The sequence below is a fragment of the Nylanderia fulva genome, unplaced genomic scaffold (assembly GCF_048542155.1).
Source record: "Nylanderia fulva isolate GAGA-0341 unplaced genomic scaffold, ASM4854215v1 Scaffold2, whole genome shotgun sequence".
NCBI classification, from domain to species: Eukaryota; Metazoa; Arthropoda; class Insecta; order Hymenoptera; family Formicidae; genus Nylanderia; species Nylanderia fulva.
In genome coordinates, this window is record NW_028190263.1 from 2,695,260 (window position 1) to 2,712,969 (window position 17,710).

Here is a 17,710-nt window from a genome sequence, read left to right on the forward strand (position 1 = left end):
AATAAAAAATAGAACAAAGAAAAATTAATAGATTTTTCAAATAGAAAATCAAATATAAGTGAAATTTACAAAAGAAAAGAATATAATTTGCAAAGTGTCGACTACTTTATCTTGAATTTCATTGGCTATCGACTAGGAACTTTTAGGAATTGTTCATATAGTCTATCTCTTTTTAATAGAAACAAAGAAAGCTAAAAAGAAGAAATAAAATAATAAAAAACGAGAGAAAGAAAACGACATATGGATGGGCAGACTTGTTGAGAAAAAAGAAGATAAAAGAAGGAGACAGCGGAAAGATACAACGTAGAATGGGACTCGAGATTGTTGTCGAGGTGGTTGGACGACAATCGCGAATATCTGACTCGCGTGACATGAGTGCGAAAGAGAGAGGATAGGCCTCGAAAGAGAAAGAGGAAGAGAGAGAGAGAGAGAGGGAGAAAAGAGCGATAAAGAGAACATCGTACAAAGAGGAACGTTGCGGCGGCGCGCGCGCGAGTATATACAGTGGATCAGCTGATGAGGCACAACACAACACAAGTCAGTCGGTGGACGAGGTGGAAGGCAAATTGTTTTCTTGCTGCTGCTTTCGTTGTTGGTTATGGCGACGAGTAGCTCCGACGGCTCCTGCACGGCTCCCGCGGACTTTCAGCTCTCGTCCGAGCTAGAGGATGCGTCGAGTCGCCTGAGCATGAATCTGCTCAAGTGCCCGTTGTGCCATAACAGTCGTCGGATTTTTTATTGCCGTCAGTGCGTCCAAAACGGCGATTTTATACACTCGAACACCGTCTACTCGGAACGGTGGGTTTGGCTGCTTTTTCTTATTTCATGACGAGGCAATTCGTTCTTTTTTTTAGAGCACGATCGAATTTAATTAAGTTTCGCGGAAAATTTTTGCAACGCGAGATTTTTGATGTCATATAGAACCGACGTCGCTTTGAAACACGTACTGGCTCTGTAGTTATAATTATTGATGATGTTATTTTAGGTTCGCGGATAAACAGATGCGACTCGTACGACTGAAAGCTGCTAGAGCTCAATTGGAGGAGAAGTGCATGAAGGCTCTTGAGAGGCATAAACAAAGAGATAAGCTGGTACTGTGTGTAAAAATAAGAAGCGATCTCTTAAGTTCTGAATTAACGTCTTTAGCCCTATATAAAAGGACAATGGATTATTGTTTATAGATATGCACTTTTTTTAATGCGTGACCATAAAGAAGTTTCTCGCAGGCAGTTGGTTTTTTTTTTAAATAATTAAATAAAAGAACCATTACAGGCATTTTTGTCATGTAATTTCAACATATATATATGCATTTATGTCAATTGAAATATCTTGCATGTGACAGATTAATTTAGTAATGCAATATTTTATATCGCGATTGTTTGATTTCAGATTTGTGATATAAATGTATGTAAAGAAAAGATGAGACTACTTCAATCGTTAGTAAATGAGACAAAGCAAAGCATCAATAGAGGTAAGTCTCATAAATTGATATTTTTGCTCTAAAGATTTCTATTGTATTAATTTCTTAATTTTGTTAAAGGTAATCAACGTTTGAACACTCTGAAAGATGTCAACTCTCAATTGACTCTGCGAATACCGAGGCATGAAAACAGAATAGAGAAATTACATAACTATGTTAATGAGATAAAAATGAAACAGGAAAACAGAAAGGAAGCTGTGGCCAGAAAAAGGGAGCAACTGAAGAAAGTTATCAGAACTGCTGCCAAACAATTAATTCACTACATTTTTCCATTATCTAAGGTCCAGCCAAATAAAAGGTATTATATTTTCATTTCAACAAACATTCTAACATATGATCTCTTGCTATTAAAGCTTATATAAAATTATAAGAAATGTTTTTTTTTTCGAAAGGTATACTAATATTGAAGATTTTATTTATAGTTTGTGCAGCAGTGAGGATAGTGATAGTACCACTTCAGATATTGTCACTAGTGCATTGGCAGATGCATCAGGTACATCGTATGTGCGTGGTAGATGGATAAGTGAGAAAGAGAATTCTTTAGAAATCCATCATTGTATAGTTGAACCAACATTGCCAGCAACAGGAGATTATAGTGCTTATTCTCTTTGGGGTAATTTTACGATTATTTCCTTTAATTAATGACATTGCACATAAATATAAATGTTTCTTTGGTTAATAATATAAATATGTTTCTTTAGTTGCAGCAAATAAAGATGGTGTACCAGGTGCTAACAAAGAAAATGCGATGCACAATCCAGCATATAATATTAGTGCTGCTTTAACTTATGCTACACAATTGGTTAATGTTCTTGCCTATTATGTTAATGTAAGATTGCCGTACAAAGTTACTTGTGGGTATGTATATATGTATGATAGAAAGGAATTATACAAACTAGTTGCATATATTCATATATTTACTGTGTGTAGATACATTCATTAAGTACTTTTTTTTTATCAATTTTTATCAGTTTTAAATACTATAATATGGACAAACAGACAAAATATTTACAAGCTGTTCTTCATTTCTTATGTCCTTTCAGAGAATTTTGTGGAAATGAACTGTCGGACCAAAAATTTGCTAGAAAAGTAGCAAGGCTAAATAGCAATGTATTACATTTATGTTTTACACAGAATACTGATATCGAAGTTTTACATCCCATGCATACATTGCAAAACTTGATGCATTTGCTCAATACCGAAATTAGTGATCTTGGAAGGTAAGCCATAATAATTTTATTTTTGAAAATAAATTTATAAATGTTTATTTTGTGATATATTTACATAATATTTATTACAGAGTTGGACCAATGGAAGTTGATCCATCCATAATAGCACAACTTCATAGTCAATTAGTTCCTGATTTGGAAAATAGTGATGATTCAGCTTCTGATGAAGAAGATTTGTGTTGGGGATGGGAGGCTGTAAGTCATACTTCTGTAAGTTACATACATCTATATAACGGATTACAAACGATAGAACAAGGTTTATATTCACAATATTCATTTTATGTGTGCATAAATAGGTACCAAGTATCGCTTGTCCCGAAATGGCAGTACCTACTTCTGGTGCGATGATTAGTCAGCAAGTTTCTAGTATGCAAGTGCATCAGAGTGTCGCTGGTGGCTTGGTCACAAGTGCAGCAGCCAGTATCGCTTCGATTTGGCGAGGTTGGACTAATAAATAATTTTTATCTTTCAATCAGTAAGCTTCTTTCTATATATATATTCTGATTATATATTTCGTATTCTTCAAATCAAAGAGAGAACAGAAATTCTGAGGAAATGATTCAAAACAGACACGATGTAAAGCGATATTTATATAATAATATTTATATGTCATGGGGAAGCAGATATAATGCGAAAGCAGCATGTAAATATTATATACATGACTTTTCCTGACTTACACGTGACATTTAAAGTAGTTCAAATATATGCTGTGACACAGATTTTGTTAAATCTGAGATATCTAACTTAATTCAAAACTAAAGTAAATAGAAGAGGATTAGTAAAATATATATACGACTGTTTAATATAAATTTATGGACATTTTATATTTCAATGCACCACCAGATAATAGTTTAGATTGTGATATATATTAAAGTGGATGTTGGTCTATACAAAACAGGATGTATATTAATTAGCACAGATATATACTCTTATAGAATTTGTTATTGTAGAATACAAGAGAGTGTACAATAACTGCCTTTTCTATGCTCACCGCATTTGATGTGATTATATATCCATACAAAAGAGTATATACTTCCCTGTATTAAAAATATGTTATTAATGTAATATTTTTTATATTTCGGAGAACTCGTTTTTAATATAACCGATATTGGAATCTGGTTGTAAAAAATAATCTTTGTGTAAGATTGTGTGCCCAATATTTTACGATCTTTGGCAACAAAGAATTTCAATTGCAATAACATAATATATTTGTATAATATGGAATAAAAATTAATGTATTTATTTGATGTAGGTCAAAAATGAATGCTGAAATATTTTGGTATTATTGTGTGAATAATATATCCATTATATTATTTATTATGGGTGAGACTATTGTGTAATATTGTTTATATTTTCTACCATTCTAGTGTAAAAAAATAAGAATTTGTTAAACATTTCATACTTATTAACATAAGAGACAAGTATTATAAAGCACATTACGTTATAATTGGATTTGATTACATTAAACATATTAAAATGAGAGCATAGTGTAAATATTATATTGTGGTCATTGTGGAATATATAATATCATAAGAGACATTCTAGTACACAATTCTACAAAATAGAAATAGCTAAAATAAATTAGCTCAGTCAGTCTACAATAATCATATTTTTCTTTGTACAGTACATTAAAATTAATAAGCTTCACATTTTTAAATAAGAAAATAGTAACTTATATACCTGGCCATCCTACATCGGAAAAAGCCAATATGAAGGTAGTTAATTTATTGAAGTCACGAGCATAGGCTTAAATCCATCTCATAATTATGATAAAAATGCTTTTTACGCAATATTTGTACTATCAAACATTGAAATTTCTTATAAGTTATTTTTTTAGATATTATAAGAGTGGAAATATACGAAAACGAAGATGTTGTGAATAGATAAATAGACTTATTCATTATAATATTATATAATTTTCTTATGCCTATGTCCAATTTTCTAAATAATGTTATAGAATTTTACAATACATGACAGATATAAAAGGAATTTTACAAATCACGTAAGATTCTAGATTTTAGAATATTGACAGACCTGAATTTATCTACGTATATAATTTAACACACAATTAATTGTATGTCTAATTCTCTAATTTAATGATGTGTATACCTAATATTATTTTTTAATATAATCACTGCTTGCGTGTAGCATTAAAAAGGCGTTACCAGGATTCAGATTTCAGATTAGATGCTTAAATTGAATTAGATAATATAGCAAGTTTTAAATTAGCGCAACAATTTAAATCGCACATTTTTGTAAATGTACAATAATAAAATATGTTAAAAATAGCATAAGCATATATTGCATACGTATGTGGGTGTGCGCGTATGATCGAATATACAATTTTTATCTTATTATCGCATAAAATGGCTATGTTTTGTCTGAACAAAGATACATTGTGATACCTCGAATAAACTAGAATCTGTTCTTTTTTTTAATGTTGCTGTATATTTAAGTAATATTAATATGAATATATAAGAAAAAAATCTCGTACTTTTTAAATATACTAATAATGGTAATATCCATACTATTTTAGAGATCTTTTGTATCTTCTTCAATATTTTGGAATAAATATGTAAAAGTAATCTATATGTAGTATGTATTCAATATATACATCTATAACGTATAAGTTAAATGCTATACCACTAAACACTAATTGACAATAAATGCATAATAAACTATATAGACAGCTATTAAAGTAGTTTCAAGTAGGAATTGTTAAATAAGTCTAATATAAAAGGAAAAAGGAATATACATAAGCATCGTTTTTTATTTTTATATAAAAAGCAAAGTTTATTTTTATTTACGATAGAATAAAATTGTTTTAACTGCATAAGAAGTACGATACAACGAATATAATACAGAAAAAAAATTAACTACGCTCTTTGGAGTTTTTATGCATACAATTGTACAGCAATATCAATTGAACATATACACGGATATTGATTTCTACAGTTACATAATAAATATTCACCATGCTTATATATGTAAATTATGCTACTTTTAAGACAAGTCTAAACTTTTAAAACTGAGGAAATATAATTACATATATTTTCACAAAAGAGAATTACACACATCAAACCTGGAATAGTCTCTAATTTTTTTACAGACAATGTAATTCTATGTTTATCTGTTGAGGCTGATAAAAATTTATTAAAATTGAACATATATATTGAATATATTTTATGTGTGCACTCATATATATGTATATATATACATAAAAGCATTAAAAATTGTTATATATCTGAGATATATATTAAAAAAGATTTTCAAATCTTTCATCATTTTCTTTTGTTAAGAAAAAAATATTTTGTACAATGTGTATTTGCTAAATGTAGTAAGTATGATAATTTTTGAATAATATAAACTACGTTTTATTATTCAATTACCACTCTTCACAGTCTCTGCTCATGTAGCACTCCGCTATGACTCTCTTGATGATAGATATCTCATTTTCATCACTTTTGGACTGGCCAGTCTATTGCAATTTTACGTGTATGAAATCGTATACTGTATACACTAACTGCTCTGTGAGTTCTGTAAGCACACATCATTATATACTATTTTAATTTTTGCACATAGAGGCATATTTCTGAAGAAATTTGAATGTGATAAAGATAGCAATAGTCACATATTATATATCTACATGTTTCTGGATATATTTTTTTATTCATATATTAGATATATTCAAAAAAGATAACTGATTTGGCAGTGTCATGTAAACAAAATTATGTATTATTTCGTAAATAGAAAATATATTTAACATAAAATTGTACATCACTTCTTTATTTGTAAAATATTATAAGAGAATATGATACCGAATAATAATAGATATTGAAATTGTGACCAACATCTATATTGAATTTTTTAATTTTTCAGTTCTTGATTCTAATGAATATCATTATTTAATAATGATATGTTTATTAGATAAAAATAAAAAAAAAATTTTGTCCAGTGTTGTAAAGTGTCCAGCATTTGTGTGAAGCATTCTAATAACTGAGAGAATATTATAAAAAGATTGTTATTTATATGCTAAATTTTGCAAAAAGAATTAAAATACTATGTAAACATAATTAAAGTAAAAAAACGATTGTAATAGTAAAATATATATATAGCATTAAAACAATTTCTCGAGAATAAAATTTGTAATTATAAAATCACAATGAAATAAATTAATATAAAGATATACCCAGATAGCCACAGTAATTATTATGACATCATTTTGATGTCAAAATGCATCATTTGCCATCAAAATGATGTCATAATAATTACTGTGGCTATCTGGGTACATATTATTCTACTATTACAATATTACGTCAATTGAACTTAATTGATACATAATTCTACATAATTGATACATAATTCTACAATGAGATTAATAAAATACTACTTTGTCGTTTTTATGAAGACATATATTTTACACAACTTTTATTTTAATAGTCCTATTCTGTAGAATACAAATATATCGAAATATATATAGTAAACAACATATTAAAAATAACAAATGGAGAAAGTATAAATATACTAACAACAAATCACACAGATTTCTTTACATATGTAACAGTAAAGAATGTTTATTTTATTTATGTAATTCTTTAATTTTTTTAAATTTTATAAAATACTTAGCTCAATAATATGTATTATATTTCATGTGCAGAATAGGACTATTTATATGTAAAAAAGATTTATTACTACACTGAAAAAATGATAGCCCATGTTAAAATTCTAATTCAAATTTCTACGAAATAAGTAACTTACATTAATACTGTGTAAATGACCAATATTAATTATAAAAATTGCTATCAAATTAATTATGTTTTTCTATCAGTATATTTAATCTTTCATTTAAAATCATAATATCTGTATAGTTCTCTACAGATCGCGCTTGCAATATGAATTGGAAACACATACCATTAATACGGGCGTTATATATCATTGTCACTAAGTGAGGCACAAAAGCTCAGTAAAAGGAGAAATATCCAGCTGTCAAACTATTTTTTATACATATATATAAATTCGTAATCTAGGTACTCTAGTGTTTCTAACTAGATTTTAATCACTTCAGAAAATTATAGTTTTACTTATTATCTGTAATTCACAATCCTCTGAGAATTTAATAATCGTCTAATTTTTATGGTGAAATTAAGAAATATATATAACATTTATTTTTTATTAATCAGCAAGGCGCGAAAATTCGTTGAGCTTTTAACGATGAGCCATCCTATTCGGATAATCCAAGATGCGTTGCTTTTGTTGATGCTAATAACAGTGAATGTTGGAAATGTTTAGATTCAACGAAAATAATTAAATAGATTATATACCCCATCTCGATGCGTTTAAGTAACATCCGTCTAAGAAGAGTCATTACGTGAAATCTCATGAACTTCCACGCCCTATCGATTAGATGTGAAATTAAAAGTTGGAAGTATATATCAGCGAGATATAGTAGCATCTTCACATTTTATCCGTTTAATAAGACAATTGTTAGTAAAAATAGAGAGTTAATTCATTCCTCTGCGTAAGGTCTATATTTTTATATTTCTAATATATCTATATATATAAATTATTTTAAAACGGTAATAGAGATTGTGTATTAACTTCGTTAGTGTCAGGATAATCCTTTTCATAACCAGAAACGGTAATATACTTTGGTACAAGTATACTTCATTATATATGAGGATGGCCTTGAGATATAGTTTCCATTTTTTGTGCAAAGCATGTGTATTTCTATATGTATAAATGAATGATTATAAAAGTCATACATAAATAAGTTAATGATATGCGTTTTTGCAATATGATAAAATAGATAATATTAAAACATATAGGATTTACTTTATTTTATTTTTTTTACTATTTTCACTATTGATTGTATACAATATGTTTGATAATAGATATTTATATATATATATATATATTTTTTTATGTTACACAATAATTAAACAGTAAACATTAAACAATACATTTTATAAGCTGTTATTAAATCTATTATATGTATATTTAAATATAAAAGATTAATTAAAGACTGATATATCCTTTACTCGATTGCAATACAAATTAGCCAAATTAATAAAGTATATGAAATTTATTATAGGAAACTAGACCCAAGGCTTCCTTGCTAAGTATTTTATACATATACATATATGTATATATACATATATATATATATATATATATATATATAAAATTACTTGAAGAAAATATCAGTACAACACAATTTTTCAGAAAGAATTTTTCTGTGTATATACAAGATTAATAATTTTAAAACTAAACGATCAGTTTTCTCCTACTCTTCTCTATTCTGCATGAAAGTGTGTGTACTGGATTAATAATTCCATAAACATTTAGAACTAATTATAAAAATGAAGAGTAGGAAACACCAATCAGAGAAGTAAATATATATTCTGAGAGCGCTAATATTTCCTAGATCTACAAAAATATATAATTATGTATAGCAATATTATGCATTTTTGTATCAACATGGCAAGAGGGTATGACAGAAATATCCTACCAAGTTCTTATGAAGTCCTCATAAAAGTCTTGCTTCATGATGTATCACGTATGTATTGTAATACAGAAATTTTTGTACACGTTGTTGAGGAAAGTACATTCTTGATGAAGATAATGTTAAATTTGGTTCGCATATGTGAAAGAACTATTCAAGCGGTATAAAATGTATAGTAGTTATTCTATTGTGCAAATTTTACAGTGATTAAATATTTACGGGGAGATACTGTTTCTTTAAAGTATCTTCAAATAAATGCATACATAATAACATATTATGCTCTCTATAATTTTTTTACATATTTATATTAAAAAAAAAACACACTTACACCTTCATTATTTTCTATATCATCTAGTTTTCCATTTTTATTCCAGAGCTTGTACATCTAATTTTTAATATAGCATCTGTTTAACCCTCTGTGTGCTTATAACTGTAATATACAAACACTTTACTCCCTGAATAAAAAAGAAAGAATTTATAAAATCCACAACAATAGTGATAATTATATATAAAAAAGAAAATATAGTTAAAAAAAATGATGAAAAAACATCATCAACTAATTGGAATATTACATATAAAGGATCTATATAATGATCTACTTTACATTTTCTCATTTGAAATATGCCATCAGTTATAAAAATTTTCGTGTATCAGCATGTAAGGTGTTTTGTTCGTTCGACATTTTTTTTCATGCTCTTAAATAAAATATTATTCAAAATAGTGTGGATTAAAATTAAATACAAAGATAGACATTTATAATTATCCTTAGTCCCCTGTAATTGATATTTCACTTGTACTATTATTCCATTAAAATTATTAACTGGCTTAATCTGCAAATCAATAATTTGCACAAAGTAACAGAACTTAGTTAAGTAAGCATGTTCACCATCAATACAGCACTTAAGTTTCAGCCATATTTCTTTCTCTAACGTAATTAAACGTAATTAAATTTTACCATCTTTGAGAGAAATATATCCTTTAGATAAATACTCCCAGAAAATTGTTTTAACAGCTGTTGCGATTACTAAAGTAGTCACAAAGGTTAAGGAAATTTTTATGTATATAGCATGTGAGTCTTTTTAAACAAACGAATAGTAACACTCTCTTACAAAAAAGTATATGTAATATTTCATAAAAATTTACTGAATATTTAATTTACACACTAATTTATGTTGCCAATCATGATTTACTTTAAGGATCTACTAATTATATACCTTATGACAAACTTAATTCTGTCAAGACTCACGACTTTATAGAACAACATTGTAATTTTTTTTCTTTAACACTGATAGGATTTCCTTATATCAAGGATTACTATTCAAATAAATGTGTTCTCCGTAAATTCTCTGCATCTTTATATGAATATGGAACATGTCTTATTATTATGTAATTGTACATTTGATGCAGTATAGAAAAAGATCTCGAGGGTTAGTTATGCCAAAGGGATGTATCCAACACTTACACTATACGCTTTGCTGGGACATAATTCTCGAAACACTTTCTCGATGAAGGGTTGCCTGAAAGGAAAAAAAATAACATTATTTTGTTATTATAAAATCTCTAAAATCACGTGTAAATACTAATATATGCACTCGAATACATTTAGACAAGGTCAAATATAAAATTATTGGACTCTCACGACAGAAATCTAATTATATTCTGGAATCTAGCCAAATTGGTAAAAGACTGTTGATTCTGTTGTATTTAGTAGTAGCAACGCTGACAGTTACAGTGATCTCACAGAGATACATAATTAAAAGGTTATTATCACGTTTTCTTCATAGAAATATATATTTAAATGCTTTATATTAAATATATATTTTAATATATATAAATAAATATATAATCCTTAAGAATAATTATATATATATATATATATATATATATATATATATATATATATATATATATATATATACATGTATGTGTGTATGTGTATTATGTAAGTATGATTCATTATTATTAAAATTATACTTTTGACAAAAACTAACATTTAACAGTAATCGATAATATGCAACAAAAATTGATATATGAAAGTTTGTTGTTAAAAAAATCTTACTACATAAATTGTGTTTAAAAATTATTTTAATGTTACTTACTTAGCATGAAGACCACCACCTGGAGGTAGATAAGGAAAATCTCTCTCGCTTCCTCTAAGAAGTTCAAGCATCTTTAGATAGTCAAATTCATTCTTATCTTCCTCTTGGGCGACTATTTCTATAAGTACAAAAAATATTATATAAGAAAGCAGATATATAACTCTCATCAATTAAAAAATATTAAATTTGTATTAAATATCACGCAAAATATCAATAATACTATAATTATGCGTTTTTCTTAGATTATGTGCAATTTTAACAACTGTTATGTGAAAATATATGCTTAATAAAGTGCACTCGATATACAGTGAGATAATATTTATGACTTAAATTTTCTATAAATGTAATAAATTATCCGTTTTCTATTAAGCCACCATCGCATTCATGTATGATTATAAGTGTGCATTTTCATTTCTATTAATAATACCTAAACTCAAAGTAAAGAATAAATGGGACATCTGTGTAAGAAAAATGTAAGCTATGCTTGTATATGCTAATTTATGTGATAATACTAATATAATAATATAATAAATAATATAGTGAATATTATATAACAATCTTCTCATACATGCAATTTTTCAAGATGCTTTTAAAGATGATACAATGAACTATAAAATAATTAACAGATATCGAGATGTACATGTAAAATATAACATTATATTGTGTACATGCATCTACTTAGGACTGGAAGAGTAAATTATAACTACATTTCTTATGGAAATATACTCTTGTCTTAAGTAGATACATTTTAGATGAGCCTTTAACAAAGTCAATGTATAATGCAAACATTGTCCACCTCTGGAATTGTATGTTAATGTGAGTATACTACTAAAAAAAAAAAAAAAAAAGTTTACAATGTTCCTCCATAAGAAATGCATTGTTATAAAAAAAGATATATCAAAAGTATAATATATAGACAATGTTAGAGATTCTCGTAAGAAAATTTGCACCTACCTTATGGTTTAGGTGAACTTTAAAAAGAGGAATACATAAAACAAGAGGAACAACTTTCTCTTATATATAACGCAGTTTCTGTTTAAATATATAATTTAAGTTTAGATTAATTTATCAACTCCAAGGGTGGAACACATCTCCCAGCAATAATAATTTCGTATGATGTTTATTAATAACTTATGCCATTATACATGACAAAATAATTGTATACTCATTTTGTGGTACAAACTAATTTCTTGTCTTTAAAAGAATTATATGAAAGACAGATTTAATTTGATTATAAATAAAACACAAAAATTTGTGTAATTTTACAGCAAACCTTAGACGAGAATTTTATTGGAATTTTTAAGAAAAAAAAAAAAAAAAAAAGATTTACTACCCGAATAAGATGGCTAATCGTAAAACCTCACAAATTTTTATATCCTATTCATAAATATAACATTGATGCAACACTTTTAATCAATCATGTGTGGAGTAAATAAGTTATTATAAAATAGTTTTGATAAAACAGTTTGTAAATACTCTTTATGCAAATTTGCATGTTTTTATAATATTTTTATTGCCATGACGCAATTGTACTTATAACTTTAAGGCTTTATAATATTTACGCATTTTTATAACAATATTAATATTTGGGAAACAAACGTTTTACAATATCATTTAATACTCTCAATAACAACCCTCATATCTGTTTATAGATAGTACTAGTTAATAGTACTAGTTTTGAAACATGTATGTTACATTAGTCAGGTATACACAATTTTAATAACATAAAAAATCTGAAAGAACAAAGATTTCTTTAAGCATATAATTGCATCTGTTTTGTAGTATAAACTTTAAATGTATAATTTTTGTACAAAAATTTAATAAGATATTTATATTGAGAAAAAGATGAGAAAATTAAAAAATAACAGATGCAACATGATAAAAGTCACAAAGTAAAACAGATATGCACTTTTTTATCAACACACAAGACGATATAAGACATCAATATCATTTTATAAATTTCCTCATGTGGTAGATATATCTCTCACATGAGACATTAACTTTATTAATCACAAAGTGCAATGTGTTAAGAAAAGGGAATCACATATCGCGTGGTTATTGTTACATATAATTGGTGCAACCAATTGTGCAAGCCTTAACATTTACATTTTAAAAATGACCATTAAAGTTAATGTATCAGCGATTTAAAAAATTCAGATTGTTATTATTGTTGTGTATCTTAAAATATTGGAAAATATGTTCATGACTCTCTTTTGTGTAAAAGATTATTTTATAATGACTAGTTATATCTTACGGCACATATGATATGCAGATTGTAAATATCAGATTATTCTAAAAATGAAATCTTAATCAGACTAGATTAGATTAAAAGCATCTATAAGACATCGAAAATATTATTTTGTTTTGAATTTTTATATTAATTTCTGAAATCTGCTATATATTACTTCTAATAACACAATAACAAAACAAATTAATAATGCAATAATAATCAGATTTTTCTAATAATACTATTATTTTTTCTGCTAATCTCTAGTTTTAAATATCTACTATAACATTTAGTTATAATTATTTGCGAAATATTGCAATCTATTGCACTATTTAAAATCATTTGTCCTATTATTATAATATATATTGGTCTCTTTCTATTTTTTGTAATTTGATTAAACTGCAATATTTGCAGCATTACGAATTTCTAAGAATAAAAGAGAATTTATATGTTACTAAAAATAGATTTCTCATATAACAACTTTCACGATATATCATAATGTCTTTACACAACTTTCTTTCTCTTGAAGAAAATCCTTCTTTACACTTTGGCACTAATCAAATTCTTCACAGTTCTGCATGTTTCCATTAAATATGCATCAAGAAGAATTTGTCATTTTTATATACTTACATTTTACACTAAATGAAATATTCATTAATTTAATATATCACGTTTGTGATGTGTATGGCATTGTGATCTTGAATTAATGCAACAACAAAAAGAGTATAATGAATTGAAATATGGAAAAGTTAAAGAACCTTTAATTCTCCTTGCTATAGCCATTTCCAACTCTGCCTCCTGCCTCTGTGCTTCAGGATTTGGTTTTGGCGCAGCTGGAAACGTCACCAGAACTATACTCATATTATCTCTGCTACCCTGTAATCACATTTCAGATTTGCCTAAATATATACTCGTTTAAAAAACATCATAATTGTTACAAAAAATATTATAATGCAATATTTATCTTTTGTATATTAATCTTGATAAATTGTAGAAGAAAAATATGGTCGATATATAGGGCATGCATGAAAAAATCGAGTCTGCATTGTGATAATTCAAAAGCATCAACATTTGGTATTACTTTAAACTTACAAAAATCTTGATGTATATCTTAAAATAAATTAATTTATTAACTCGAGATAGAATGTAAGCATTACACATAAATAAATATATAAAGCATAATTATATACCTTATAAAGACAAGTGTCTACAACCAGATTAGTAACTGCTTCTAAATCATCAGTTAGTAGCAGTCTTGAATGTATAAAATTACATAAATCTTCGTTGTTCATTACATCCCAAATGCCATCACATGCTAAAACTAGAAACTCATCATGTTCATCGTCCCTGTCTCGCACGAATATTTCGGGTTCTGGCGACACTAATTGCTCACAAGGGCCTCGATCTTTTAGATTTTTGTACTCATAATCGCCCAACGCTCGAGAAACAGCTAGAGATCCGTTAACTCTTTGGATCATTACGCTACCACCTGCATTCTGAATTCTCTCCTTTTCGGCAGGTAAGACAGGCTTGTGATCCCGCGTCGAGAAGACTGGAATTCCAGATCTACAGAGTACGGCTCGAGAATCGCCGCAGTTGGCGATATAAATATTTTTGGGCGATATAAATGCACACACTGCGGTAGAGCCGGACTTGTCCGTTCCAGAAAGCATTTCGGGCAGATCCCTCATTTCGTCGTCGAGTCTAAGGAACCCGGAATGAATTCCTTGGATAACATCCTCGGCCTTGAACTCCTCCGTTTGCATTATACATTCTAGTAAGTGTTCTGCACTATGCGCTGATACTAATGCACCTGCATGGCCGTCGAACACAGCAAAGTAGCTCCAATCTGAAAGACTACCTTCTAAACAGGGAATTGCTCTGTGAGCATCTTCCATTTCCATTCGCCAGCCCTGCATGCTGGCGACGCCGTATCGCAAGCCGTTACCGGTGCCATGTTCGTTACACTTCTCTGTCTTCGGAGTATCCAAAAATGCCCCCATATTTATCAAATATTTCTTGCGTATATTAAACTTAATTTGTTCTTCTCTATTATTTGATCAGCATCATTCCTAATGATCCTTGAAAATGGCACTAGGAGTGGTTCTCTTTTACCTAAAATTAAAAACATGATTATTACATTGGTAAATTAAACCATCAAATCTTGGCAATTTTCGGCAAGAGATTCTTGACAGATGAAATCAACTAACTGTGCATCGCGTGTATTGGGAAAAAATGCATCCACTCTTTCGTCGATGACAACACAAGCGTAGACGATAACGCGGGTCGAGCAAACTCTATTAACGAGTACGAGGTTCAAATACGATAATAAAGGCCGAGGTGAAGCGAGTTTACACGCACGCGGCGAGAAGATACATCCGCTTAGACGGACGCGTTTTTCGAATGTGCGTGCGGATGACGCGTCAGAGTGCGAATATACGTTATCGCCGGTGCGAGAGGGTATACATATAATAAATCTATCGCTTACATACGCCACGCGTCGTGGCAGAGAGAGCGCGCGCGAGAGAGAGCAGCGATATACTTATATCCGAGTACGGAGTTTTTGTCGCGGGCTTTCTGCGATATCGCGGGATAAGCGATGCCAGCCCGACGACCCTCGGGGGTCGTCCGCTTATTTGGCGAGCGGCGATTTTTCGCGACTTAAAATAGTTTTTACGCTGCTCGCTCGTGCGCGGCCGCCTCGCGCAAGAAACTTACGTCGGCGGACCGTGACCGAATATCATCGTCGCTTCAGGTACTAAACGGGGCGCGTGCTCCTTCAACAGACTGCTGGCCGATGATGCTGGTTGCCGCGCGGTAATACGTCGTAGGGTGTCCTCTTCCGGGAGCCCTAACACGTTCGCATCGTTGCCTCTTCCTGGAATCTTCGCGCGAATATATATTCACCGTCACACCACGTCCTCTCGTACGTTCTTCCAGTTCTGCTCGTCTCTCTCTCTCTCTTTCTCTCTCTCTCTCTCTCTCTCTCTGGCCTCACCACAGCCTGGCCCGTGCTCTCGTGCCTGCTGCTGCACACAGAGAAACAACGAAATCGACTCGCATGAATGGCGGATACACACAGGTCGGTGCACCACGCATGCGCGGGTTTATTAATAGCGGCCCGCGCGCGGTCGTCACCGCCGACCAATCAGCTGCGCGCGATTTCCGTTCAAGCCTCGCGGCGGCCCGATATCTCGTTTTACAGGAACCCCGCACGCGCGCACGGCGTGTGATAAAATTAACTCTTACCGCGCGTAATATACTAGAATTAACTCGTCGATGTCGCGCGAACGCGAGCGTTACGCCGTGATTTCGCGCTCGATCAATTCCGCACAGTCATACCGGCTAATTATTATATTCGCGACATATTTAATTAGCGTCTCTCATCGCGCTCGTTCGCGCGGGAATTTTCGGCGCGAAAGCGCGCGACGTTTCGAAACGGGATAGTGTATTATATATCGGATCAGTTTATTGATCGGCTAATAACCGATGGGAATTCCGCTACGGCGAGAACGTCAACGGGTCATTGGATTACACGTTATTACACCTAGATACACTCCATTAATCCGCGTTTGTTTAAGCGTCCCTCGTTCTCTATCTATCTATCTATCTATATAACGGCGCCTCGTCCAGCGATTGAGGCAAATAATTCATTGATCTCCTCGCGTACGGGCGTTCTTCTTCTCACGTGAAAATGCGCGCAATGTTCCAAAGAATCTATCGCTCTCGACCTAGTTTCGAATAATTGTAAGAAAGTAGAACATGACTACGGAGAAGCATTGAATCTATGAGATTTGGAAAGTTTTTTCTACGCGCGATACATGCGCGTAAATAAAATGCGAATTCTTATTTTGACAGGTTTTTTTCTCTTTTTTTTTTATTCTTATATCATTATCTCGCGGTGCGTTGATTGAAAGATCAGTGTTTTTAAAACGGTGAAGAGGCGCAAATATGTTTCGCACTCTCATAGATCTTCAAGAAATTTATACATTTTTTTTTTTTTACAAGAATATTTACACAAGACTATATAAGATCTTTTTTTTTTTAATTAACAAGGCAGCTTGAGATAGAAAAATTAATCTTTTATCATTCGAAAATGCGCGAAAAAAAATTATAGAATGTTCTTTGTAATAATCGTTTGTAATAATACTTTGCAATAAATAAATAAATACC

At 30.1% G+C, this 17,710-nt stretch overlaps 2 protein-coding genes across 5 annotated transcripts; one reads left to right on the top strand and one right to left on the bottom strand.

The window, feature by feature from the left end:
- Positions 1–214: 214 nt before the first annotated feature.
- On the top strand, positions 215–5,294 carry Atg14 (autophagy related protein 14). Of its 2 annotated transcripts, none has more exons than XM_029321313.2 (9): positions 215–798; positions 986–1,091; positions 1,390–1,471; positions 1,541–1,778; positions 1,903–2,093; positions 2,182–2,338; positions 2,524–2,700; positions 2,781–2,904; positions 3,006–5,294. In XM_029321313.2, exons 1-9 carry the CDS (start codon positions 599–601, stop codon positions 3,165–3,167), a joined length of 1,437 nt encoding a protein of 478 aa, XP_029177146.1. In that variant the 5' UTR covers positions 215–598; the 3' UTR covers positions 3,168–5,294. The 2 variants fall into 2 exon arrangements, with proteins under 2 accessions (XP_029177146.1, XP_029177145.1); XM_029321312.2 differs by having other exon boundaries at positions 216–798; positions 2,781–2,919.
- LOC114945179 (protein phosphatase 1B) lies at positions 2,730–16,573 on the bottom strand. Of its 3 annotated transcripts, XM_029321279.2 has the most exons (7): positions 16,256–16,573; positions 14,728–15,652; positions 14,296–14,413; positions 11,311–11,428; positions 10,674–10,728; positions 3,010–6,246; positions 2,730–2,917 (listed from the first exon to the last, which is right to left on the bottom strand). In XM_029321279.2, exons 2-6 carry the CDS (start codon positions 15,538–15,540, stop codon positions 6,229–6,231), a joined length of 1,122 nt encoding a protein of 373 aa, XP_029177112.1. In that variant the 5' UTR covers positions 15,541–15,652; positions 16,256–16,573; the 3' UTR covers positions 2,730–2,917; positions 3,010–6,228. The 3 variants fall into 3 exon arrangements, with proteins under 3 accessions (XP_029177112.1, XP_029177110.1, XP_029177111.1); XM_029321277.2 differs by lacking the exons at positions 2,730–2,917; positions 3,010–6,246 and having other exon boundaries at positions 9,251–10,728; positions 16,256–16,571; XM_029321278.2 differs by lacking the exons at positions 2,730–2,917; positions 3,010–6,246; positions 16,256–16,573 and adding an exon at positions 15,748–16,126 and having other exon boundaries at positions 9,251–10,728.
- Between the last annotated feature and the right edge of the window lie 1,137 nt (positions 16,574–17,710).